At 40.9% G+C, this 26179-nt stretch overlaps 1 protein-coding gene across 6 annotated transcripts in view; it reads left to right on the top strand.

The window, feature by feature from the left end:
* The window catches only part of LRRC69 (leucine rich repeat containing 69), a 50115-nt gene that overhangs the window by 9529 nt on the left and 14407 nt on the right, over positions 1–26179 (top strand). For 5 of the 6 annotated variants that reach the window (XM_075582840.1, XM_075582834.1, XM_075582831.1 and 2 more), the window contains exons 3-7: positions 1912–1984; positions 4569–4764; positions 4987–5058; positions 8418–8519; positions 18031–18210. In XM_075582840.1, coding sequence (XP_075438955.1) covers positions 1912–1984; positions 4569–4764; positions 4987–5058; positions 8418–8519; positions 18031–18210 — 623 coding nt within the window. The remainder of the gene's footprint in view (positions 1–1911; positions 1985–4568; positions 4765–4986; positions 5059–8417; positions 8520–18030; positions 18211–26179) is intronic. The other variant, XM_075582847.1, reaches the window with a different exon arrangement.

Genomic DNA, 26179 nt, shown 5'->3' with positions numbered 1-26179 from the left:
TGTATATGTGTTAAGATATTGTTATTTGGATTTATATTCTCAGGTCTGTTGATTATACTGATGACCGGACAGTCTTGCATATTTGGGAAAATACTATTTTTTCCTTGGTTTGTATAATATATCGTATTGTATTGATGGTCTTTATATATCGCCAAAAGTGTACTCGACGCTTCACAAAGAATACAGTACAGGGAATTATAATAATACAATAAGTGCAGCAAGATCAGACAATAGGAAAGGAAATCCCTGCCCTGAAGAGCTTACAATCTAAGGTTTGATGGGGAACTTACAGAGACAGCAGGTGAGGGAATAAGTGCAGTAGATGGCAGTGCTTGGCCACAATGGGTGGTAGGAGTGACTGAGTGTGGGTGAATAGCCATGAGTGCAGGCTATTGGGATGCTTTGTGGGGTGAGTTTGAAGGTTAGTCAGTACTAAAATGAGAGGGTTAACACAATTTACAGGGGAAGAGATGGCAGGGAGGCATGGGTGAAATCAGGTGTGTATGTCTGGGTTCATGATTAGGGGAGATCCCCAGCAGCAGGAAGGAGAAGATAGAGGTTGTGAATAGAGGATTTTTGTGGGTGTTTTTATTGAGGGGTAAAGATGTTGATGGAAGAAAGGTGTATAAATAATGGTGCAGTGGCGAGTGGGGAAGTTGGAGAGAACAGAGCCATTCACAAAGGAGTGAGGAAACAGTAAACAGAAAAAGCAATAGGGAGGGCATAGTGAGATGCAGGAGGAGAGACTTCCCAGGTACTGGTGGATAGAAAGAGTACAAAGAATCACAGCGTATCAGAAGTAAAGTTCTCACAGTTGCAAAGTTGTTGTGCAGAGTCCCGATCTTCCTCCAATCTTCACCTCCAATTTCAACTCCAAAATTAACTCTGCCACACACTTTTGATGTTACACTTTAAGATGGGACACAACCATATGGCTTCACAGACAATATATTCTGTCTTAAGTACTCTGATCACATGCAATTGAATAGCAATTAAGGGAGGGGTCTGCCTATCAACTCACAGAAACATACCCCAATAGTTAATTAAATCGTAATTTCTCTTGATGGTAGAAATTCAGTTCAATGAAACATACTCCAATAGTTATTGCACCAACTTCTATTTAGGGTGATGATGCAGCAAATAAAAATATCCAATTTTGAGCACATTCACGTGTATCAGACAGGTCTGCAACCCTTGATTAGAAGTGTGTATATAGTGCAAACTGATTTAAAGTGAGTAACCACACAATGAATAAAGATAATATGGATACTAGCACTTATTCAAAGGTCACAGTGCTCCGTTGAACCAGACATCTTGCTTTAAATCTCCATTGTAGATATGTAGGGAAGAAACACAAATGCAGAATGGGTTGTGCATTAACGTATGTACTCCTTGCACAAACAAAGGGGAAATTTCAAACTCACAATAACCCAGATGTGGGTAAGCAGGGAGTGACTTGGGGTGCACTCCATCCATATCCCGGTATAAACAACTGCTCGTCTTACACGTCCTCCACGTGTGGTAGCCTGCGTCTGCTGCTCTCACCGGCAGATCGATCAGGGCTTCTGACGTCAGCAAGCTGGAACTCCGGTCAGTTGGTACGGTGGCCTCCAAGGTCCAAAAGGCCCAACGCGTTTCACCAGTCTGTCGGCTTCTTCTGGGGATATCTGCAACCCTGCTTTTCACTATTATCTGATAGCATTCAACACTTCCACTGCAGATAGACATGCAAATGAGCACACAGTGTCACCTTTTGCGTCAAATCAATTTTAACGTATTACACAACTTTTCAGCAAAGCCTGCGTTAAAGAAGTGCATAGCCAGTAAACTCACTCTCAGACAGTTTTGTTGTATTTGTACTTATACTTGTAAACACACCAAGCAATAAATGAAAATATTTCCTTTTTTCAGATGGGTTAGAAAATTTAATTTCTTTAAATCTGAACAACAACTTGCTCAAACAGCTTCCCTCTGAAATACGCAAGTAAGTTCACTTTGACTTTGAGAATTGTTTTCACAGTGGATATTGCATTTGAGCTACTGTATCTCCCTTCAAGAGGCGCAACTGCAAGTATTAATTAAGTTTTAGGAAGCAAGGAGTTTATAGAAAACAGGACCAGCCTTTTCAAAGGGTTTCAATAAAAAGTTAAACAATATGGACTTCTGCTATATAATGAAAAAAGATCCTTTTTCCAATATTGTTTATTGTTAGTTGAGTTAACTACTGTATGCAAACTCATGAAGCATAACGTTTATTTAGACCTCTGTTATATTCGGTACTTAGAGACCACTTCAAAAACATTATGGACAGAAAGGTAGGAACTTAGATATACTACACTGCTGGTCACCAAACGAACAATACTTTAAATAAATATTATCACACAATGCAGTAGCCTGTAGCCAACTTTTTTTATTGCCAAGAATATTTGTATGTTTTCCACGAGTCCCCAAAACCTGCTTTACCTCATTGTCAAATATTCTGAGAATCCAGGCTTGCGTTAATTACAGCAAATAAAATACGCACGTTCAAAATGGATAGGGTGTAAAAAGTACCCCCATTGTGCTCATTTGTATATCATTGCCCAAATACTTAACAAAAAGGAAGAGCTTCCTTCAGCCTGTGATAGAAAAATATATCTACCATCATGAAATTATGTATACTATACATTTATCTATTTATAAAATATTTTACCAGGAAGTAATACATTGAGTTACCTCTCGTTTTCAAGTATGTCCTGGGCATAGAGTTAAGACAAATAATACATGGTTACAAATACCGTTACATAAGTGAACAGGGTATACCTTATATACAAGACATTGCATGCACAATTAAAGAAAATATATATTATAGACGTATGTAACAGTTATAGACCAGATTAAAATGTGAGACAGCCTTAGTTTTGAAAGAACTTAAACTGGTGGTGGCTGTGAGAGTAAAAGTAAATACAGTACTTCCCTTTTTGGTTTTGAAAAGTCATATCAGGCTACCTGTGTAATATTTTATATGGCTCATTATAAAATTTCAGTTTTTAAAAACATATCTTGAAAATAATCTTAGTATTGATAACAGAAACATAACAATGAGTATCATAGGCTAAATTATTTGACATTTCAGGCATTCATTAAATCCCTGCTCTCTGATTTTGTCCAGGCATTAATTGGCACTAGTGGCTGGAATGTCTGGCAGCTTGCCAGATCAGAGAGCATGGATTTCAGTGCTCACTCTGTGCGGGAGAAAGCGGGAAGCAGGCCGATTATGCGGTATGGCTATATGGGCTAGCCAGTGAGTGAGCAGGTAGCAGGTCGGTGATTCTGTAAGGAGGGAGAGAGTTAGTGAGGAGGGAGGGGCAGACCTGACGGAGGAAATCTACCACGCTACACTTTGCAGCAGGTCAGAGGGGGCATTTAGCTTGTTTGCAAATATAAAAAGATAATTGAGTAATCTAAAAAAAATCACAATAGTCTAACGCTAATATCCTTAAACTTATGTAGCGGTGTTTCCCCCACCCTCTGGGAGATTCCCTGGCTACCAGGTGTGTAGTACTGTTTACCTGCTGGTTTACAGAAGTTCTGAGGTTCTGCCGTTGTTGTTGGGGAAGACAGGACAGGCTTTAGGTGTGATAGCTGGTTCTTTCTCACGTTGGTGTCAGCACCTCCATCTACTGCAAGCTCCAGGAGTTCTGGAAGCAGTCCCTGCAGAAGAACTCTCTCCTCCAGACAGGCTGCATGCATAGGCAGAAGTATATTTTCATAAACAGGAACACTTTATTCTCTGCAGCATACACTGGATATACCGCACACACTAGGCCTCCAGCCTCCGGGTGCTCCCTGGACTCACACCCCCAGCCATGTGCACCAAGAGCGGTCCGAACTCTTCCCTTACTCCCTGATAGAGTAAAGGGTACTGTACTCACTCCTACTCCCCAAGGCGAGAGGACAGAAGTGCCAGAGCCCTGCACACCTCTCTCATGAGACCAGTCTCTCTCAAAAGGGAGAAACAACACTGAAACAATTTGGGTGGGCAGCCCCTTAAGTACCCTGAGGGAGGGTTCAAGGTCTGATCCCCTTATTGGGTAAAACACAGATCTTAGCCCGCCTCCCCCCTTGTCACTCAAGGGAGCTGTTTGCAGGTGGGGAAAACCCTAGATTGGTCTTAACACTGCCTGCACTGTACCAGGATTTACATGTCAGGCAGGGTAGATTAGTAGCCAAGCCAGACATGGCTACACTTACAGCAGACAATTTTAATGTTAATAATTGTTTACAAAACCAGCACACTTAAACTTGCTCTATCTCTGTTCACCAATATTTTTATCTGTAAGTTTCAAATGTTAAGAAATACTGACCCTACACCTAAAATAGCTTTAAGTAGTTATGTAAGAGTTGCCATAATTGAATATTAAAAAGGCGTTGGTGACCATCACAGAAGTCTTAGATCACTGGTTATTGAGGGACCACAATTTGAGAACCACGGGTCTAAAGTTTTGAAACAGAGATACAAAATTAATTTAAACAGGAAGCAAAGACAAAACAGAATTAATTACATATTAACCTTTGTTGTTGTTTAGTTTACAACTTCTTGAAAACCTTAGTGTAAACCACAATCAACTGAAAGAAGTTCCAAAAGAACTGTGTACCCTACAACACCTTTGTGAACTGCATCTGACAAACAATCACCTGGAGACTTTACCTGAGGAGCTTGGCTACATGACTAATCTGAAGGAGCTCCTCGTTTCTAGAAACAAACTGATTGGCCTTCCAGAGGTAAGCAATACAAACTGCTACATTGGAGTATGTGAGCAACAATTATAGTTAGAGGAATATAGAAATCTAAATTAGAAGGTCAGTTCTGATGACTCCAGGACGGATTCAGTGGAACGTATTAATTTATTGCAGAGTTTAAATGTTTTAGAGAGGAATATAAAGGGATTTATGTACTTGGTCATTCAAAAACAACACGTGTTTAACCTATTTTATTTTACCTAGGGACTCGGCAAATTGAAAAAGTTAAAAATTCTCGATGTGGCAGGAAATGAAATCCGGACGTTTCCATCTACAGTGAGTATAGATCATTGAGTGTTTCTGAAACTTTGACACAAAAAATAAGCAAAAAGGTAACCTGATCCATTAGTTTGACCAGCGATACTGTAGGCGGTGTTCTGTTAATTAATATTGTAGGTTAATTTCCATTTTTTCCAGTATGCTTGAATGGTTTGCAATTAAGCATATGGTAAATCTGCTATGAATACCTCTTTTTCATTGAGTGAAAATAATAACTTAAAGTAAGGGGCATAATGATAAAAAAAACAACCTGTTTTTTCTACCGTAAGTAAGTGTGGGGGTGATTTCCTCAGGATTTTAGTATATGGCTGAAGCAGAAGCCTTTCCATTAAATGTGCAGCAACAATTAGCAACATACTCTATGTAGGGCTGCAATAAAGTCATCGAACGCAGAAATGCATCATCTGTGCCTCCTTTACAGCTGCCTTGATAATTAAATGTATTTTTTATTTATTTTTTTAAGTTTCAGTCTAATTTCAAACAGTACAGTATATACAGTGCTACTTTTGTTCTAGATAACGTGCCTTAATGAGGAAAGAATGTTACAGCTATTCCAATGTGTGAGTGATTCGCATTGCATTTTATAGGACAATTACCAAAACTTTGCTACAATTTTGGGTGGCATAACTTTAATAATTTAAGGCTTAGGAAATTTCAGCCATTCTGACATACTTCACAGAAAATACAACACATATAGTAATAATTCAATATTTTTAGGGAGTATGCAGGTAGGAAAATGATTGGTCTTATATTTATGGAAACAAATACACAATTCCTGTGCTCCTCCCAGATTAACTTGCAATTTATAGTGAAATTCTACATTTTGATCCTATGTCTAATAACAAATAAGTCATTTACGTTTCATCTTTTGATCAAAAAATGATTTAAAGTCTGCTAACCCCATCAAGGTAAAATCTATCTCAGCAGGTACCTACACTAAATACATATTATTTCTTATTGTCCTGAGGACTAAATGAGTGAAATGTGAAAGTTTCTAAAGTGTTAAATGAATGAAGCATAATGCTATCTGTGATTCAGTGCAATTAAAAACTGGAAAAGCTAGGAACAAGGTTCCCTTATCATTGTGTAGGAAAGTTGTGAGTGCACAAGTTCCTTAGTGAAAAGTAATGATATATGCGCATACACATGGTAACGTGACATCATGATGCTGGGATTCCAAAGGAGATGGAGGGCGGCTCCAAGGAGGTGGCAGGACACATGTAAGTGCATAAACATTAGGCCCGATAGGTCTGAGAGCACGGCAAATGCATATGGGGATAGACATTTTTGCCACGCCCAAATTTTGCCGCCCTAGGCCCGGGCCTAATGTTCCTAATGGGAAATCTGCTACTGAGTATTTTACTATGTATTTTCTGTCACATTCTGTCACTGTTCTACTGGATGTAGCATTGGATATTTTTGTCTTTTATTGTGTACATTTAGGTTAGAGCTTTCAGGGATTGTGCGTTCAATCCTTGGTAGAGAAGGATATAGGAGTGATTGTAGACAGCAGACTTGGCAATAGTGCGCAATGTCAGGCTGTCGCTGCAAAGGCAAATACGATCTTATCTTACAGGGTATGGATGGAAGGGAAGTAAGCATAATTATGCCACTGTATAAAGGATTAATAAGACCATACCGTGAATATTTATTACCGTTTTGTGCACCACTCCATAAAAAATACATTATAGAACTAGAAAAAGTGCAGAAAAGAGCCACCAAATTTATAAAGGGGATGGATAATCTGATTTATGAGGAGACTAGCTAAATTAGATCTGTTTACATTAGAAAAGAGGTGTCTAAGAGGGGATATGATAACAATATACAAGTATATTGAGGGTCAATACAAGAAGCTTATCTTCCCAAGGGATGTAGCATTGGATATTTTTGTCTTTTATTGTGTACATTTAGGTTAGAGCTTTCAGGGATTGTGTGTTCAATCCTTGATAGAGAAGGATATAGGAGTGATTGTAGACAGCAGACTTGGCAATAGTGCGCAATGTCAGGCTGTCGCTGCAAAGGCAAATACGATCTTATCTTACAGGGTATGGATGGAAGGGAAGTAAGCATAATTATGTCACTGTATAAAGGATTAATAAGACCATACCGTGAATATTTATTACCGTTTTGTGCACCACTCCATAAAAAATACATTATAGAACTAGAAAAAGTGCAGAAAAGAGCCACCAAATTAATAAAGGGGATGGATAATCTGATTTATGAGGAAACTAGCTAAATTAGATCTGTTTACATTAGAAAAGAGGTGTCTAAGAGGGGATATGATAACAATATACAAGTATATTGAGGGTCAATACAAGAAGCCTATCTTCCCAAGGGCAGTACAAACAACACAGGGTCAACCGTTATGGTTGGAGGAAAGGAGATTTCGCCAGCAACAAAGGAAATCGTTCACCAGTAAGACTCGCCAGAGGGTAAAGTGAGAGGGGTGAAATGGTGTGTGTGGGGGGGGGGGTGTTACAATAAGACCATTTTTATGGGGTGGGGGTGTGCCTTTTTATTTCTCAGACGAATGGCTTTTTTTCCTAATTTGTTGAGCCATGCCAATAAGTAAGCACGGAAAGGATGTTGATCCAGGGAGTAGCCTGATTTCCATTTTTAGAGTCAGGAAGGAATTTATTTTTTTCCCCTTACTGTAAATACAAATGTAGGATACTGTACGTATCTGTCATCTACATGTAACATAGGTTGAATCTGATGGCTATGTCCGTTTTTAACCACATTTATTATGTATTATGTATCTATGTACCATTCATAAAATATCCTAATATTTATAGAGTTGAAAACAATGTGACCATTAAAGTTTGTGTACAGGAAAATAAAAACAGTATCAGTGCACATTTTCAGTCAAAAGCAGCAAGCAAGCCTGCAATCTATGTATGACTCTCACTGCACATAATTCAGGGCCTTAGTAAACACGATTTAAAAAACTTGTCATGTCTCTAAGAAACGCTACCAGCCCATAGCAGATCTGTCTCCATTTTGGAGTAATTAACTGAATGAGCGTTTTCGGCAGATTATGGCTGGAACTCCTACTTCAGACTCTATAGAATAATCCCTTTAGTCTCACTGATGTGAGGTCAGTCTTTCTGCTTTGGCATTTGCTGTCTCATAGATTTCAATTGCATTTCACTCATTGAAGTATTTTTCCAATAAAATGCAACTTTTTCAGCCCTAAACCTTAAAATCCCACAGATTTGCACCCTGGGAGTTAATAACTGTGCCTTTATCAATCGATGTTTTTGTTTAGCCTGCTGACTACCCAAAAGTTCCAAGCCTAGATAACGTAAAGTGTTTTGGTTTAGCCTTTACTAAACACACCTTTTCTGTGTTCAAAGATACATGATGTCCCATTGCAAAAATTCTATTATGAAGAAAATCCATTGTTGCAGAAAAAACCTGTGTGTGCTGTTCAAGAAGAGGAAGTCTTGTCCTTAAAGGTAGGTAGCTACCAGAGGTGAAACAAAGGGGTTAACCGGCGCCAAAGAGGGTAAATACCAGTCCTGTTGTGACAGTCCAAATACAGTCCTTGGGATGATGAATGGTGATGATTCTCACCTCAGCAGTGCATATGTGAAAAAAGAGAAAGAGAAATAATAGTGCAGTAAATCAACACAGGGGGGGGGGGGGGTGATCACAGATATTGACAAAAAACAACAAACAAGACATACAAACATATAACACTAGCACGGCCTAAATATTAATAAAAAGCATATTTATTGATGTGGAAATGTGCATAAACCGCATCCGGAGGGGTAAAATTGCAACCCTACTCACAAAATGCTGGAAAGGTACAGGCAGATCTGCTGTATGCAGCTGGGCTCTCAAGATGGCGACCGGAGCACTTGTGCTGGCGTCCACACGTGACTAGGAAGCCAGGCAGATGACTCAGATGACGAGGCCTCTGGGCGGACGTGACGTCACCCCCGTTGTGTATTCTCCACCGGCTCACAGGACTCCAGTCCTCCAGTCCTCATCAGCAGCCGCATCCCTTGAAGAAGTACGCGCATGCGTACGAAACGCGTCGGGAAGTTTCAAGTTTTTAGAGTGTTCCAGTGTGGTGAAGTCTGCAGTTCCAAAGGAGAAACTCTGCAGTCTCCAACTAGTGTTTTGAACCGAGGTACGGCGATATTGCGGCTGCTGATGAGGACTGGAGGACTGGAGTCCTGTGAGCCGGTGGAGAATACACAACGGGGGTGACGTCACGTCCGCCCAGAGGCCTCGTCATCTGAGTCATCTGCCTGGCTTCCTAGTCACGTGTGGACGCCAGCACAAGTGCTCCGGTCGCCATCTTGAGAGCCCAGCTGCATACAGCAGATCTGCCTGTACCTTTCCAGCATTTTGTGAGTAGGGTTGCAATTTTACCCCTCCGGATGCGGTTTATGCACATTTCCACATCAATAAATATGCTTTTTATTAATATTTAGGCCGTGCTAGTGTTATATGTTTGTATGTCTTGTTTGTTGTTTTTTGTCAATATCTGTGATCACCCCCCCCCCCCTGTGTTGATTTACTGCACTATTATTTCTCTTTCTCTTTTTTCACATATGCACTGCTGAGGTGAGAATCATCACCATTCATCATCCCAAGGACTGTATTTGGACTGTCACAACAGGACTGGTATTTACCCTCTTTGGCGCCGGTTAACCCCTTTGTTTCATCTGTTTCCCTGACTGGTTGTACCACCAGTCATTCACCTGGCTGCCTGAACATTTATTCATCAGTATCCCTAGCGCTGTTTTGCACCTATTCCTTTTTTCAGCTACCAGAGGTGGGCGACATTTTAGACAAAATCCAAATCCAACGTGGATTGACCAGTTCCTTTCATCTGCGGAATTCTGCAGATCAGTCTTAAAAAAGGCAGATTTGTTTTTTTCCTGTTACTCAAAATCCATCTGATAGATTCTGAATCTGACTCCGTCAAACAGAATCTGACTCTGTCAAGCGGAATCTGACTCCACCCAATGGAATCTGACTCCGTCAAAGGGAATCTGACTCCGTCAAAGGGAATCTGGCTCCGTCATACGGAATCTGGCTCCGTCATACGGAATCTGGCTCCGTCAAACTGAATCGGACTCCGTCAAACGGAATCGGACTCTGTCAAACGGAATCGGTCTCCGTCAAACGGAATCGGACTCCGTCAAACGGAATCGAACTCCGTCAAACGGAATCGGACTCCGTCAAACGGAATCGGACTCCGTCAAACGGAATCGGACTCCGTCAAACGGAATCGGACTCCGTCAAACGGAATCCGAATCCAGCTTATTTTATTTTGCTAATCACTTTGCTCAGTGATTGGCTGTTTCTGTCCTTCTAGAAGGTACTGGAAAAATCAACCCTTTAGGGGAGGATTTAATTAAGTTAACCTTATCTTGTCTTGCCTAGCAACAGGTGTGGGGACAAAAGTTATCAGTGTTAGTGACCTAGATATTTTCCTCAGATCCCAGGAGGAACAAAAGGAGGGGGTCTACAGGGCACCCCTAGCCCTGTAGAAGGGTAAGCAATGATTCTTGTTTTCTGAGTTAGGGCAAGTCTCCCAGTATAGGGGCCCTAGAGAGACAGCACTAGAAAAGAATCCTGCCACAGTTGGGAGTAGGTTCCTCACCACAGGCCTTATGAAGGTGACCTGGTTGGGACTGCTAGCAATTGCAGGAAGAAGGTTCCAGTTCTGCCCCAGGCAGTAGAAAAGGGTTTTAGAGGAAGCTGATCAACCTACAAACCTCATGGTTAAGGAAACCTGAGTGTAAGTGTCATTTTTGTAACTCATGAAAACCTGTCCTGTTGCTGACCTGAAGTTACCTGTTAATAAAGTTTTAAGAAAAGTTCCTGGTGCCCTTTTGTCAATTCTGCTCACTATACGAATTTCCAGCAACCTGAGATTGAAGGTGATGCTGATAATCACTTACACACATATTTGGATAGTTTGGTGTGGCCCCTGTTATATTGGCTGGGGGTAGAGTTGTTACACTATAACGCGTAGCTCGCCACAAACGTAGCGTGAATGCGGTGCTGAGGTAGGAAATTGGTTAACGCCGACCCACAGCCACGCGGGCGCGCCTAGGATGTATAGTAGTCGTTCAAGCCTGGTCAGGATTACAGATTGGAGAATAATCAAAGTACTTGCCAGGTTCAGGAGTGGAGAGTTGCAGATCGTCAGTGTGCGTAGCCAAGTTCGGGATTGGAGAGTAGCGGATCTTCGGGGTACGGAGCCAGGTTTCAGGATAGGAGAGTATCGGATCATTGGAGTACTTAGCCAAGCTCAGGACTGGAGACAGGAGAATGGTCATTCGTAGCCGGATCAGGAGAGGAGAGGTGCGGAATCCAAGAGACATGCAAGGTCAGGCAACAAGAGGTTAATCGGCAAGGCAAGGTCACAGGAACTGGAATGCAGCAAGGCATGGCGTCTCACTAGACTATGCTCAGCAAAGAATGAGAGCAGAGGTATATAAAGGCAGATCCTCCAATAGCCAGCTGGGGCGGAACCAGGAAGTAAGCACCGATAGGCTGCTGGTGCACACAGGTGTGCCCTTTGATGCAACCTAATCGGGGATGGGGGCGGAACTGCTCGCGCGTCACGGAGCTCAGGGGGCGGAGCCTGGATCACGCGTCACTCCCACGCCGATTCTGAGTGACCTTAGGGCAAGAGGGGGCGGGATCAATCGCGCGCCGACCTGTCACAGAGGTCAGGGGGCGGAGCCAAGAGCGCGCGTCACTCCCACGCCGGTCCTGTCCATCACCAGAGCGGGGGCGGGGCTTGGGCCGCGCGTCATCAGGGAGGCTGACCGAACGCACCCGTCGTGTGTCAAAGCGGGGGGCGGAGTCCGAATCCGCGGACGGGGGATCAGGCCGCGCAAGGTCCGCGTGCGCGTGCTGGGGCCATGAGACCGCGCATCCTGAGTGTCTGATACGTAAGGCTTGTTGGGGTGAGGAGACGGTCTGCGACCATCAGATGGCGAATCCTCACATACACCTATTTAGAACTAATATACAGTAGCTACCAGAACTCTTGAATCATTTTGTATTTGACAACCTCCAATAATACATAGAATACACTGTTTAAGAATAGACTTTTTAAAATAACCCAATCCAATTCCACAACTCCGTTTTAATATTGTGGTTTAACAATAAAAAGCAAAGGGTAGCAGGTTTACAGGTATCTGATCCCTAAATATCTTGTTACCTACATACTTTAAGTAAATTTATATATTACCTGGGTTTTCATAACCTGATTGAGGGCAAACTTTAACATGATCATAGTTTATGCTCCGGATTAAAGCAGTCTATTGTTACTGTAGGTCAGACTATTGTGGCATATAAAAATATTATTTTTTTGCACAATAACTTACTGTTAATTCCCTGTTTTCACAACACATTAAAGATGTTGGTCCAAAATAGCCTAAAGACCATTTTGGTCGCAACCCTGCAAAGCGAGCCAGGCAGAATTATCTTCCTGGACTGCACAGTTTTTATATCTATATCACCCCATTTCCATTACTTTTCACTAAAATATTATGTTTTTGGTCCTGACAGCTCCTACCACATTAAATTACTTCTTGAGTTAGTGCTGGTGTTTTTCAAACAAATTAGGAATTTGAAAGCCGGAACTGTGTAAGGCTGCATCCATACAGACTTCGCCTGTGCAAATCCGTGATGTCACCCACGTGAAACGTGTGCGTTTTCTGGACATGGTAGACGCGCCGTCGAGGGGCGTTTCTGTGACGTCACGGAGCTGGTTCGCCCTCATTGGGCGAACCGCTCTCGTGACCTGCCATTGCGGCGAGAAATCAGTTTCAGCTGATTCCTCGTGCAACGTGTGCCCTCTCCTGCTGTCACGCGCGTGGACTATGGACACAATCAATGCCTTAGGGCAATGTGATCGCGCCACGCGTGGATGCCACCGCGTGGTCTTTGGCAGCATGGACGAGCCCTAAAGCTATTCCTTGAGCCTTCTCCATATTAAGGAACTGTTTCAGCCAGTTCAGTATAGGATCAAAGTGTTTGAGAGCCAGGTTGTACCTGTACTACTGTTCTGAGTCATGAGTTAAGGATAGATCATTCCTGAAATCCTGAAAGCAAAATGTGCTCCGTCTCCTGAAAAAAAGAAGTGGTTATTTATCTTCACTAAATTAGTAGGGTCCCTGGGAATTTGACAATCCAGCATTTCCACTGGTTGATTCCAGACATTGGTCCCTGTTGGTGCCACCATTTTAATTAGTTTGACACAGATCTATAAAAAGTACCATTGCTCATGATTAACATTAAAAAGTAGTATGAACCTTCATAAAATATGTGTCATATGTATGAAGGCTTCATACATGACACACAGTCAGTTGTTTAAAATTAATTGCATCATGTTGAATACCTGATTGATACAATTTAAGGCTGAACAGCCATAGGAGCAGCAGGATCCTGCGGCATGCTCACAAACAGGGTTGCAAGCGCAGCCACAGTACTTGGGCTACTTCTACACCTGGTACCAGCAGGAAAATCCACTGGTACACCTACTGCTGATGTTGCTATTCCTCACTGCCAACTGAGCCTGAGGTGGAAAAATGAGTCCTCCTCAGTCTCACAGAGGGGGCACTGGCAGAGCCATGAAGCAATCTGACGGCGTATTTCATTCCGTAGATCGGATTTGGCTGGGAAAATCAACGAAACGGATTCAGACAAGTCCGCCCATCTCTAGTAGCTACCCATTTTCTATTTTCTTCAAACAATAGTAGTTGCTATACTCCAAATGTATTGATTTCTTTTTAGTGCTAATTTTGTTTTTTGCCAGAAATATTTTTGAGGATACTGAATATTTTTTACACTTTGGTATGTAGCAATTAAGAACTGGCTTTAAATGGCAGTATGAAATGTCTTAGGCGACGCTGATAGTGCCGGCTACGGTTGCTGGAAAAATCAACTTGAGATGACTTCCAGCGATCGCGACCAAGCCGTCGTGTTACGCTTACTATAAGCGCACGCGACGGTGGCAATGCAATTGTTGTGATGTCACGTCGCCGGCGCCGGCACTATAAGCACAGCCTAACTAATTTCATCTATTCTTTGTGGTTGACATGGCAGATTTTAAATACAGTATTACTTAATTGATGTATTATGTTTACATGCATCATGTAGGAATATCTATTGTTTCTTTTTTTTATTACTAAAATACATTAAGCATATTTGGATGCTCGGCAATTTTGACTTTTAAAATGTAGCTGTTTTGCCAAAATGAATTAAATTAATTCTTTGCATTTTTTACAATTGGGATCCATTTTCTCTCAAAGCACATTGTAACTATTGTCAGATAACTATATCTCTGAAGATGTTACATCCTATATAAAACCTCTTTAGAACTAATATAGCTACTAGAACTCTGCAATAATTTTGTGCATGACACCTTCCAATAATAGAATACACTGCTTAAGAATCGACTTTTAAGATAACCCAATCCAAGTCCACAACACTAATTGTTACATAGTTACATAGTAGATGAGGTTGAAAAAAGACGTATGTCCATCAAGTTCAACCTATGCTAAATTTAGTCAACATATTCTTTATCCTATATCTATACTTATTTATTGATCCAGAGGAAGGCAACAACAAACCCCAGTGTTATTTCATCCAATGATATCTCATAAGGGGAAAAATAAATTCCTTCCTGACTCCAAGAATTGGCAATCTGATTAATCCCTGGATCAACATTCTTCCCATGTATACTTTTTTGGTATATCCCTGTACAGTATACCGTTCCTTTCTGAAATGATGTCCAACCTTTTTTTGAACAAATCTATTGTATCTGCCATCACAATCTCCATGGGTAATGAATTCCACATTTTAACTGCCCTTACTGTAAAGAACCCTTTCCTTTGTTGCTGGTGAAATCTCCTTTCCCCCAACCTAAAGGGATGCCCCCAGGTCCTTTGTACGGCCCTTGGGATGAATTGTTCATTTGAAAGCTCCTTGTACTGTCCCCGAATATATTGTTATATATATGTTATATTATTGTGGTTTGTATATATATTTACCTAGAAACACAAAAATATATATATCTATATCTATATATATGTAACGGGGATTCCCTCTAGTCTGACCCACCCAATCTCATATTGGCCCGTGTGGTCTAACCAGCCCCCATTACATGGTCGTGTCTGGTGGTGCACCTGTAGGCAACAGGACTCCTGAGTCTCCCTCATGATGGTATTCGGGGATTGTCAATCCAGACAGGCAGCTGAGGTAGTGTGTGCGAGTCCTACCTATATCACGTGCAGCGCCTCCACCTCATCAGGATCTATGCGTCCGCAGGGAGATGGTCCTGATGAGGAACTCCTTCTTGGTGGTGCCTTCCACTGGAGAGTAACTTCACACTCACACAGTGGGGGTATCTTTGAACAGGGCATCTTTATTGTTGATGTATGGGCAAGCTGCCCTTCACAGCCAGCTGTCTCAGCCGCACATATTTCTTTGCTGTCCCTTTGACAGGTATGCCCTCCCAATGGAGTGGGATCCCCTCTCCCCGTAGGGATATCACCCCTGTGCCAGGTTCCAGGACACAGTGTGGCTCTTATCAAGTTAGATGTAGAAATGGACCACTAGTTACTGCACTAGTGGATCCTTCATTCCCAACGCCCTCCAACAACTCAGCAACAACCTAACTTTGGGCAGTGCTGTGTCTTATATACTTCAGGAGCTGTCACAGCTCTGATGTCACTAACTGTGGACTCAGAGCATGTAGCCACTCCCACCCATACATAGGGCACCTCACCAGGGTGTGAGGGCAAACCTCCATGATTACTGCTGGCATCCCTGTAACTTACCAGGTTTACTGCCAGCAGGGGAGACAACTGCAGACCATTTTACATGCATGGCTACATATATATATATATATATATATATATATATATATATATATATTTAAACACGAAGTATCACGCTCAGTCCTCATTAAGGCTGGGTCCCTCGGCTCTTCAGGGCCCAACCATGGGACCCTAACAACATATACAAGAAAAAAAGAAGGAAGGAAGGCACAATTATGGTTTTAGTAAAAAAAATTATAAATATATTGTGGGCCACAAGCCCCAATTCGAACTTAGATATAAGATACGATTCAGCAACATCAGAGGGTGCAATGGGATTCTGGAAACAGCCTGTTGCGACTGTGGATATATCCTGGGGAGTCCCATTGGAGGGGCCCTGACGAAGCCTGGTTTGCTGGGCGAAACGCGTAGAGGGCAATGTTGCCTTTAGACGGAAAAGTAGCAAGGACTTTGGATGAGTGCCATTTTCTTTTGTATATGTCACAAGTGATGTTTGATGCAGTGAAGCGGCTGTGAAGGGAGAACCCGGAAGCGCGGAGGGGAGTAAGGAAGCCGAGAGCCCTGCTGGTTGCCGGCATCAACAGAGCAATACAGGCACCTTTTCCAATGGGACATCCCAGGATATATCCACAGTCTTGACTGGCTGCCTCCAGAATTCCATTGCACTCTCTAATGTTGATGAATCTCATCTTGTATGTAAGTTCGAATTCGGGCTTGTGGCCCACAATATATTTATACATTTTTTACTAAAACTGGAATTGTGCCTTTCTTCCTTCTTTTTGTTCTTGTGGATATATATTTACCTAGGTTTTTATAATCTGATTACAAGGTCATTATTTTTCCATGATCATAGTTTATGCTCAGGATAAAAACAGTCTATTGTTAAGGTAGCTCACACTATTGTGACATATCAAAATATTATTTTATGCAGAATAACTTACTGTTAGTCCAAAATAGCCTAAAGACAATTTTGGTCACAACTCTGGAAGTACAGTTTGTAGTTACAAGCCAGGCAGAATTATCTTCCTGTACTGCACAGCTTCAATATCTATATTACCCCATTTCCATTTGCTTTCACAAAATTATTATGTTTTTGTGTGTGACTGCTCCTACCACATTCTTATGACATTTCTTCTGAGCCCTAACTTTTTCTAATGTACTGCAGTAATGTTCCCATTACCCGTCTTAATTTCTTCTTACATCACAAAGAGAAAACTGGTGCTTTCAATGCAATTGTCACAAGGTTACCTATTATTTCAAAATTTTAAGGACTTCTTCAGTTAGTGCTGGTGTAAACACATGAGGAATTTGAAAGCTTGATCTGCCTAATGCTGTTCCTTGTGCCTTCTCCATATTAAGCAGCTGCCTCAGCTAGTTCAGTGTAGGGTCAAAGTGTTTGAAAGCCAGGTGGTACCTGTACTTCGGTTCAGAATCATGAGAAGAGGATGTGAGGATAGATCATTCCTGAAAGAAAAATGTGTTCCCTCTCCTGATAAAAATATATGGTTATTTATCTTCCTAAATGAATAAGGTCCCCAGGAGTTTGAAAATCCAACCATACCACTGGTAGATTCAAGATATTGGTCCCTATTGGTGCCACCATTTTAATTAATTTGACACATCTATAAAAAAATTACCATTTCTCATAATAAACATTGATAAGTAGTATGAACCTTCATAAAATGTGTGTCATATGTATAAGGCTTCATACATGAGACACAGTCCGTTGTTTGAAAAGAATTGTGTTATGTTGAATACCTGATTGATACAATTTAAATTAAAACAGAATTATGTGTATACTTTTAACTAGTGTAAGTAAATATGACATATTAGTGTTACATTGATAATAGCCACACTGCAATATTTATATATTTTATTAACCTACAGTATATATTGAAATGTACAGTGGCGAGAAAAAGTTTGTGAACCCCAATGATAATTACGAAAATGCCATAGTTTTTCCATGATATCCTTCTCGAATCAAAACCAGTCTTTTCTTAAATATCCAATAGGGTTTATAGTAACCAATTCCATGTCTTTTTAAACACAATTATGTATGAATTACACAAACAATCTGACTTCAGCAAACTGTGTATAATTTATCCTACAATGATATGAATTTTGTGTGATTTAAACTGTATTGTAGGAAATAACGGCAAGACTCATTTTAAGCCACCTAAAGAGCACAGATTCAGTTTTACGAGAAAAAATCAAAGAACATCCAAAAGTGAGAACAATCCTTTCAAATACTAATGTGTGTGCTCTGTGCGGACAAGAGTTTCTAGACATTTGGCTGGAATGTGTGAAGTTTGTGGACGTTAAAAAGGTAATAACTGTTTTGATTACATGTAATGCTCTTAACTATTGTACTAAATGTAATTATGTACATACCAGTTGACTTGTAAGATTTAGGTCATAACATATGTAAACCAAAGAGAGGAATGGTCAATCCCACAAGTAAATATTCACCCCCCTCCCTAAATTAGAGGGAAAAATAGATCACAGAAACTACCAAAGAAAGACTACCCAATGCGGTATTGCTGCACTCTTGTTGAAAACTTCATATAAACATACATCTATGAAAAGAAAACAAGTGAAAAAATATATCCACTCCTCCGTGCGTCAGAGAAAATCTTGGTAAGTATCCAGTGAATATTGAAAACCGGACAGAAAAAAGATCAAAGTAACTGCTGCTCCAAAACGGGAAAAATTGGGGAAACTCACCAGCAGAAGATGATTAAAAACAATTTATTAAACTCTATAAAAAAACATGTGCAAACAGTGAAAAACTCTCCTCCCATGCATTTCACGCCTCATGTGGCTCCTTGAAAAAGCACCACAGAGGGCGTGAAACGCATTGGAGGAGAGTTTTTCACTGTTTGCACATGTTTTTTATGTAGCTTAATAAATTGTTTTTAATCATCTTTTGCTGGTGAGTTTCCCCAATTTTTTTTTTTTCCGTTTTGGAGCAGCAGTTACTTTGATCTTTTTTCTGTCCTATTCATTGTCTGATTGAGGAAATGCTATCGGGGGTTAAACGGAGGACGCATGCAGCAAAGCAGCGTCCATGCAGCAGCACCCATTTCAAGGAGTGCAGGACAGTGATCAATTGTGAGTAGTGGCTATTCCATACCGGTTCAACCGGAGACTTATGGATTGTGCATTTGCCTATTATATTACCCTTACATGTCTCCTTCTGCCCTCATAAATATTTATATTTGATGTAGCTGCAGCAAATACCCTTTTAACCCGATCCTTATTGCTCCACTTATTATATTATTTATTTGTTTGATGAATATTGAAAACCAGACAGTAAAATTACCACCAACCAAAGTTCATATGATATAGAAATCAGTATTGACGTCTTAGCTTCCCTGTACTTTATTCTTTGTGAAGCGCTGAGTACACTTTTGGCGCTATATAAATAAAGACATACAATACAATACAACGTGGTGAGTTAGAGATTATCATAGCTTCCAATGCCCAATAATCAAGAAAATCTAACCACATGAAAGCCAATTGTACAGTTCTACTAAGGGTACAGGAACTTGACCTCCCCCACCCCTCGGCCAGCACCGAGAACTCGGTGTACCTGGGTACATATAAGTCCCCCCCCATCTCGGATAATAAGCGATAACAGAGTCAGCAAATAAGTGCAGGCAAGGGGCATAATTGCAAGGCGAATAATTGCAAGGCGAACAAACTACTCACGATTGGAAGAAAACAGGGAGCTCCATAGCATGCATCCGTGAACTGGAATCAAAAGGTGAAAATAATGTGGACCATAGCGCAAATAGACAAGGCAGCCAGACTAGACAAAAAAATAAAATGAATTCAATTTATTTAGACCAATGCCATGAGTAAAAAAAGACAATGAATCCTTGGATGCGTTTCACACCAAATACAGGCGTCCATGATAAGTGGAGAACTTAGTTTCTTTTTCCGCCTTTATGCTTTGGACGACTCTGTACCATCAGGGATCGTGGGGTTTCCTTCTTTATTTGAAACGTTAGTGATTTCACTGCATACACCATGCTTTTCTAGCAGTTGCATTAGCTGGCTGAAATATTCGGCATTCAGCTGGTCCTACTCTTGCTGCTGCCAATCATACAGCGAGAAAAAGAGATCCCTCTTGAAAGCACTCTGTGTGTCTAGTGTAAATGAGTGTATATTAAAATAATTTATTGAATCATAATTAAAAATATTGAAATTGGTAGGATAGCATCTATGGCCAATTGGTGAACAAAATACAAAAATACATAAAAAATATTATTAAATTAAGTCACACAAGGTTACCATTAATCACTTAATATTCCACATAACGGTCGCACATATAGAGCTGTGTAGTTTATTTAGCCCAACCATAGATTGTCTCCTATATTGTCAAAATGCAATGATTGTGGTACTAGGATAATCTGTGTTCATGATACCTGTGTATTGTGGAAAGCTTGTATTATCACATTTGTATACTAAAATAGTACATCACATGCTCCTATAGATAATACATACTATATATTTTGGTATTATCTCTTTATAATGTGTTCAAATGTGAGTAATGAACTACCAGCAAGGTCCTGTTGGAAATATCTCCCTAAAAAATAGGCACACAAAATGTGTATACACGCCTAGAGGCATGAATCGCGTTTGTATCCAGTTATAGCCTCCTACTAATAATTAATCTAAAGTATGATAACAAAGATACATCAAAAGTAGCTTGAATCAGTAATAACCCGTATAGGCATAGAAGTGAGCTCCATCCCATTATGTTTGTATGACAACTGAAGTGCAACGATATAGCTGAACATATATGCAAAAAAGAGAATGCTGTCTACCGTAGTACAACAGCAGCAAGGCAGCAATACAGCTTCAGATAGCAGGCATATCAGAGTGCAGCCATGTAGCTTAGCACAGCGGTGCGCAAACTTGGGGGTGCACCCCCCTGGGGGGGCGCAAGATTATTGAGGGGGGGTGCAGGCGCCGGGCAACATGGTGTGTGGGTGGCCATGCTGGTGTGCGGGCGGCCGTGCGGGTGTACGGGCGGGCAGACATGATGGCGCGGGTGAGTTTGGGCACGCGCGGACAACAAGGTCTGCGGGGGCTGCGGATGTACGGCGGCTGCTAATGGTTCCGAAGAGCCCAGGAGACGGAGCACGCCCCAGCGCTGTGTCATCACCTCCTGGTGTCTGCTAACTTGCTAAGCGCTCTGGACCTGCTCTCCTCTGCTAGCTACTACCCGATTCCTGGCACAGCTGACAGGTAGCAAACAAACAGTAAATGGCGCTCTAATACTTAAACTAATAAAGTGGATGTGTATAAAATATACAAAAGTGCAAAGTGATTAAGAATAAAAATCAACAAGTGCAAATACGGGTACAATAAATCACTCAAACCCTTAGATGGACTGTTTCAAGGTCCAGAAAACAGTATGCACAGGAGAACCAGGGGAGCGGTTGTACCTTAAAAATAAAAACAAAATCTACATAGTGTAAAAATGTTAGCACAATGAAGTGGTTTCTAAGAAACTTAGAAAACTTGGTGAGAAGGCTATATCACGTATAACCAAAAAACCGATGTGGTTAAACCACAGGAGGAGCTAAGATCTCAAGCAGAGACAAAGACAAGGATAAAATAAACACTTTTATCCACACACAGGTGAATTGGAGGCTTACAAGATCCAAAAGGATAATCAGCATAGTAGGTGTAGGTAATCTTCCGATCACTTCACATCACCGATCACTGCTGCTGCTGCACGCCACACAACTGTGTCTCGAACAGCCGTCACGTCACTTCCGGGATTCCGGCCGGTTGGAGATGACGTCACGGGCTCAATGTTCTCTCTCTCTCTCAGTCTCAGGGTCACACTCAACGCGTTTCGACGTTCTAAAATGACGTCTTCATCAGGAGTGTTTGTGACCTGCTCTAGGGGTCTTTTTATACCCACTTGAACTCATAGTAACCCCTCCTCCAAAAGGTTAACTATTAAAACACCCTAGCTTCTGGGCAGCTATAATATCTATCCCATATATCTAGGTGTGGTATTAAGAACAGAAAATTTTATACAATTCATAATAAAAAGATTCTCTCTTTAACTACATAAGAGAAGAATCATATTAGGATTATACATACAATTTTATTATTATACACAAAAATCAATAAAACGTTATAACATTAAAACTAATTCCTATCTTTAAGGAACGACGATGGATGTATCTTGAAAGACATGAAACAAAAAGTATTTAGGTGAAGAAAATTTTGGAAACAGGAATCTCATAACTCATATATCAAAATACCCAAAAAAACTGTACACATACTGTATACAGAGCAGATAATACGAAATATAAAAAATTATTTATAGAAAATATATCGATATTATCATATTTTAAAACATTTTTACAATTTATTAAAAAAGAGAGGCTTTAATTAAAAAAGAGTTATCTTATAAAAAGGCACCCAATTCAAAATCGACATTTAGGCCCTGAGGAACTAAAGTCTTCAATGAAAAAATCCAAAAGCTTTCTCTTTTTTTAAGTGCTGTGTTTCTATCACCACCTCTCCAGTGGGGTAGCACATGCTCAAGGACAGTAAACCTCAGGCCTGATGGGTCGCCATAATAAAGCAGGCTGATACAGGGGGAGGAGTTGCCATTATCAATAGAGAGGACTACATCATGGAATCTAACAGGATTTTGGGTGATGCGAATACATACACACCTCTAAAAAAAGATCCCACAGTGGAATTCCAAAAAGAAATAAAAGTGCTGTTGGATAAAGGTAAAGCTGAGGAAATAATCAATGATAGTGAATATAAGTTCCTATATAAAGAGCACCCCATCAGACCAATTTTCTACTACCTCCCCATACTTCATAAAAGCCTGATTAACCCCCCTGGGAGACCCATCATAGCTGGGATCGATTCTCTGACCTCTAATCTATCTGCTTACATAGATACTTACCTGCAGACATATGTAAAGAAACTTCCGTCGTATCTGAAAGATACAACGGATATCTTGCGTATTCTGGGAGGTCAAACATGGGAAGACGGGTGGTTTCTGACTACGTGTGATGTAACCTCTCTATACACGTGCATTAGCCACAGAGATGGGCATGAGGCTGTAGATAGAGCCCTGTCGAGAGATTCTACTATGCCCCATGAACAGGCCAATTTTATCCTGGATGGTATCAAGTTCATTCTTGAACACAACTATTTTTTATTTGAAGGAACCTACTATCTTCACAAATGTGGCACCGCCATGGGCACGAAATTTGCACCCAGCTACGCAAATCTTCTCATGGGTGCATGGGAGGAGGACTACATTTGGTCCATTGCAGAGCTGGGTGTTGACCTGTGCCTGTGGCGGCGCTACATTGACGATATTTTCTTCATATGGAGAGGAGATGAGGAAAGTCTGGTTAGATTTATCCACTATCTAAATGATAATACCCTGAACTTAAAATTCTCCTGCTAATATAGTCAGGAAAGGGTTAATTTCCTTCATATAACTGTCATCATTGATTGTGGATCGATCAGCACTCAGACTTTCTTCAAAGAGGTGGATATAAATAATTATATATCTCCCCTTAGCTGTCACCATCCCAAATGGTTAAAAAATGTGCCATATGGACAACTAAGGCGCATTAGAAGAAATTGTTCGGATGACAATACTTTCCATGAACAGTCTCTTTTCCTGCAGGATAGATTTAAAGAAAAAAACTATGAAAATAAGATCATAAAAGATGCAGTAGAAAAAGTGGAAGTTCTGGAAAGAAAAAATCTTCTGCTGGAAAATGTGAAAATGAAGCCCAAAAAGAACTTTGATTTTACGTTTATAACAAACTATAATAGACAGTCGGAGAGGATAACTAAAATAGTTTGTAAATATTGGCATATTATCAAAAATGATTCAATATTGGGTGACATAGTCCCAGACCAACCAATGGTAATTTTTAAGAAAGCCAATACCTTAAAAAATAGACTAGCACCGAGTGCATTACCTAAGATTAATAATAACAATAACAGGTGGTTGCCACAAATTAAGGGCTTCTTTGGATGCACAACATGCACTGCATGTAAATACAGAGCAGACGATAAATTTGGATTTATGTCAAATATTTCTAAGAAACAGTTTCAAATTAAGCAACATACCACATGTAAATCGGACCATGTTATTTATCTAATACAATGTCCTTGTGGGCTACAATATGTGGGTCAAACCACTCGGCCCATAAGGACACGTGTTTTAGAACATGTGGGTAACATTAGAAGGGAGGTAACGACCCATTTATTATCTCATCATTTCATTTTAAAACACAATGGCGACCCATCAGGCCTGAGGTTTACTGTCCTTGAGCATGTGCTACCCCATTGGAGAGGTGGTGATAGAAACACAGCACTTAAAAAAAGAGAAAGCTTTTGGATTTTTTCATTGAAGACTTTAGTTCCTCAGGGCCTAAATGTCGATTTTGAATTGGGTGCCTTTTTATAAGATAACTCTTTTTTAATTAAAGCCTCTCTTTTTTAATAAATTGTAAAAATGTTTTAAAATATGATAATATCGATATATTTTCTATAAATAATTTTTATATTTCGTATTATCTGCTCTGTATATGTGTACAGTTTTTTTGGGTATTTTGATATATGAGTTATGAGATTCCTGTTTCCAAAAGTTTCTTCACCTAAATACTTTTTGTTTCATGTCTTTCAAGATACATCCATCGTCGTTCCTTAAAGATAGGAATTAGTTTTAATGTTATAACGTTTTATTGATTTTTGTGTATAATAATAAAATTGTATGTATAATCCTAATATGATTCTTCTCTTATGTAGTTAAAGAGAGAATCTTTTTATTATGAATTGTATAAAATTTTCTGTTCTTAATACCACACCTAGATATATGGGATAGATATTATAGCTGCCCAGAAGCTAGGGTGTTTTAATAGTTAACCTTTTGGAGGAGGGGTTACTATGATTTCAAGTGGGTATAAAAAGACCCCTAGAGCAGGTCACAAACACTCCTGATGAAGACGTCATTTTAGAACGTCGAAACGCGTTGAGTGTGACCCTGAGACTGAGAGAGAGAGAGAACATTGAGCCCGTGACGTCATCTCCAACCGGCCGGAATCCCGGAAGTGACGTGACGGCTGTTCGAGACACAGTCGGGTGGCGTGCAGCAGCAGCAGTGATCGGTGATGTGAAGTGATCGGAAGATTACCTACTCCTACTATGCTGATTATCCTTTTGGATCTTGTAAGCCTCCAATTCACCTGTGTGTGGATAAAAGTGTTTATTTTATCCTTGTCTTTGTCTCTGCTTGAGATCTTAGCTCCTCCTGTGGTTTAACCACATCGGTTTGTTGGTTATACGTGATATAGCCTTCTCACCAAGTTTTCTAAGTTTCTTAGAAACCACTTCATTGTGCTAACATTTTTACACTATGTAGATTTTGTTTTTATTTTTAAGGTACAACCGCTCCCCTGGTTCTCCTGTGCATACAGCTGACAGGTAGGCTGCACTGTCAGTGAAACAGTAAATGTAATAAAAGAATTAACAGAAAGTGGGAGCAACGAGCAACCAGAGAGCACCAGCCCCTCCGTCCCCAGCACCACCCACAGGCAAATGGAGGCCATCCCACTAGGCCCTCCCACATGTCGCCGATCGTCGCCATGGAGACAAGGGCAGCATCAAAACAACACATAATTACCTAGATTATTAAAAAAACAACAAATTAAAAACAAAAACAAAGACAGAAGACCCGATGTAGACGGGGGGTGATGATGTTTGGTGGGGCGGGGGGGGGGCTTTGGTTGTGCGGGAGGGGGGGCATGATTGTCTGGGGGAGAGGGGAACCACATTTCTCTCCCCTCCCCCCTTTCCTCTCCCCTCGCTCCCTGCCCGGCCCTACGCCGTGATGGATCGGGAGCTGGCCCGGCGGTCTCTACGGAGTCAGACTCGGCCAAAATAGACAGAGGCTGACGGCAAGCCCAAAGATAGACATATGGGGACTGAAGCTATACGAAAAAACTCCCTCGTGTGTATCCAGTGTTAGTTAAATATTGTAAATACTTACCTGGAACCACCTCTACGCCAAGGGGTTCACCCACAACAGCTCGGTTCCTCCCGGGGTGCACCCTGTACCCCTAGCAAATGTTGGTGGGCACAGTTGGGGGGCTCACCTGGGGAGGAAACGAGAAGCCTCTGGAAGGGGGATCCCAAAAGAGGTCTTAGGCTTTCTACCATAGAGGCCAACAAGAGAAAGGGCTCCAGGAAAGGTACCCAAGGGGGTGATACTTGTATAGACC

This window comes from Ascaphus truei, chromosome 2 (genome assembly GCF_040206685.1).
Source record: "Ascaphus truei isolate aAscTru1 chromosome 2, aAscTru1.hap1, whole genome shotgun sequence".
Classification (NCBI taxonomy): Eukaryota; Metazoa; Chordata; class Amphibia; order Anura; family Ascaphidae; genus Ascaphus; species Ascaphus truei.
The sequence above is the reverse complement of the archived record's forward strand: the minus strand, read 5'-3'. Positions and strand labels throughout refer to the sequence as shown.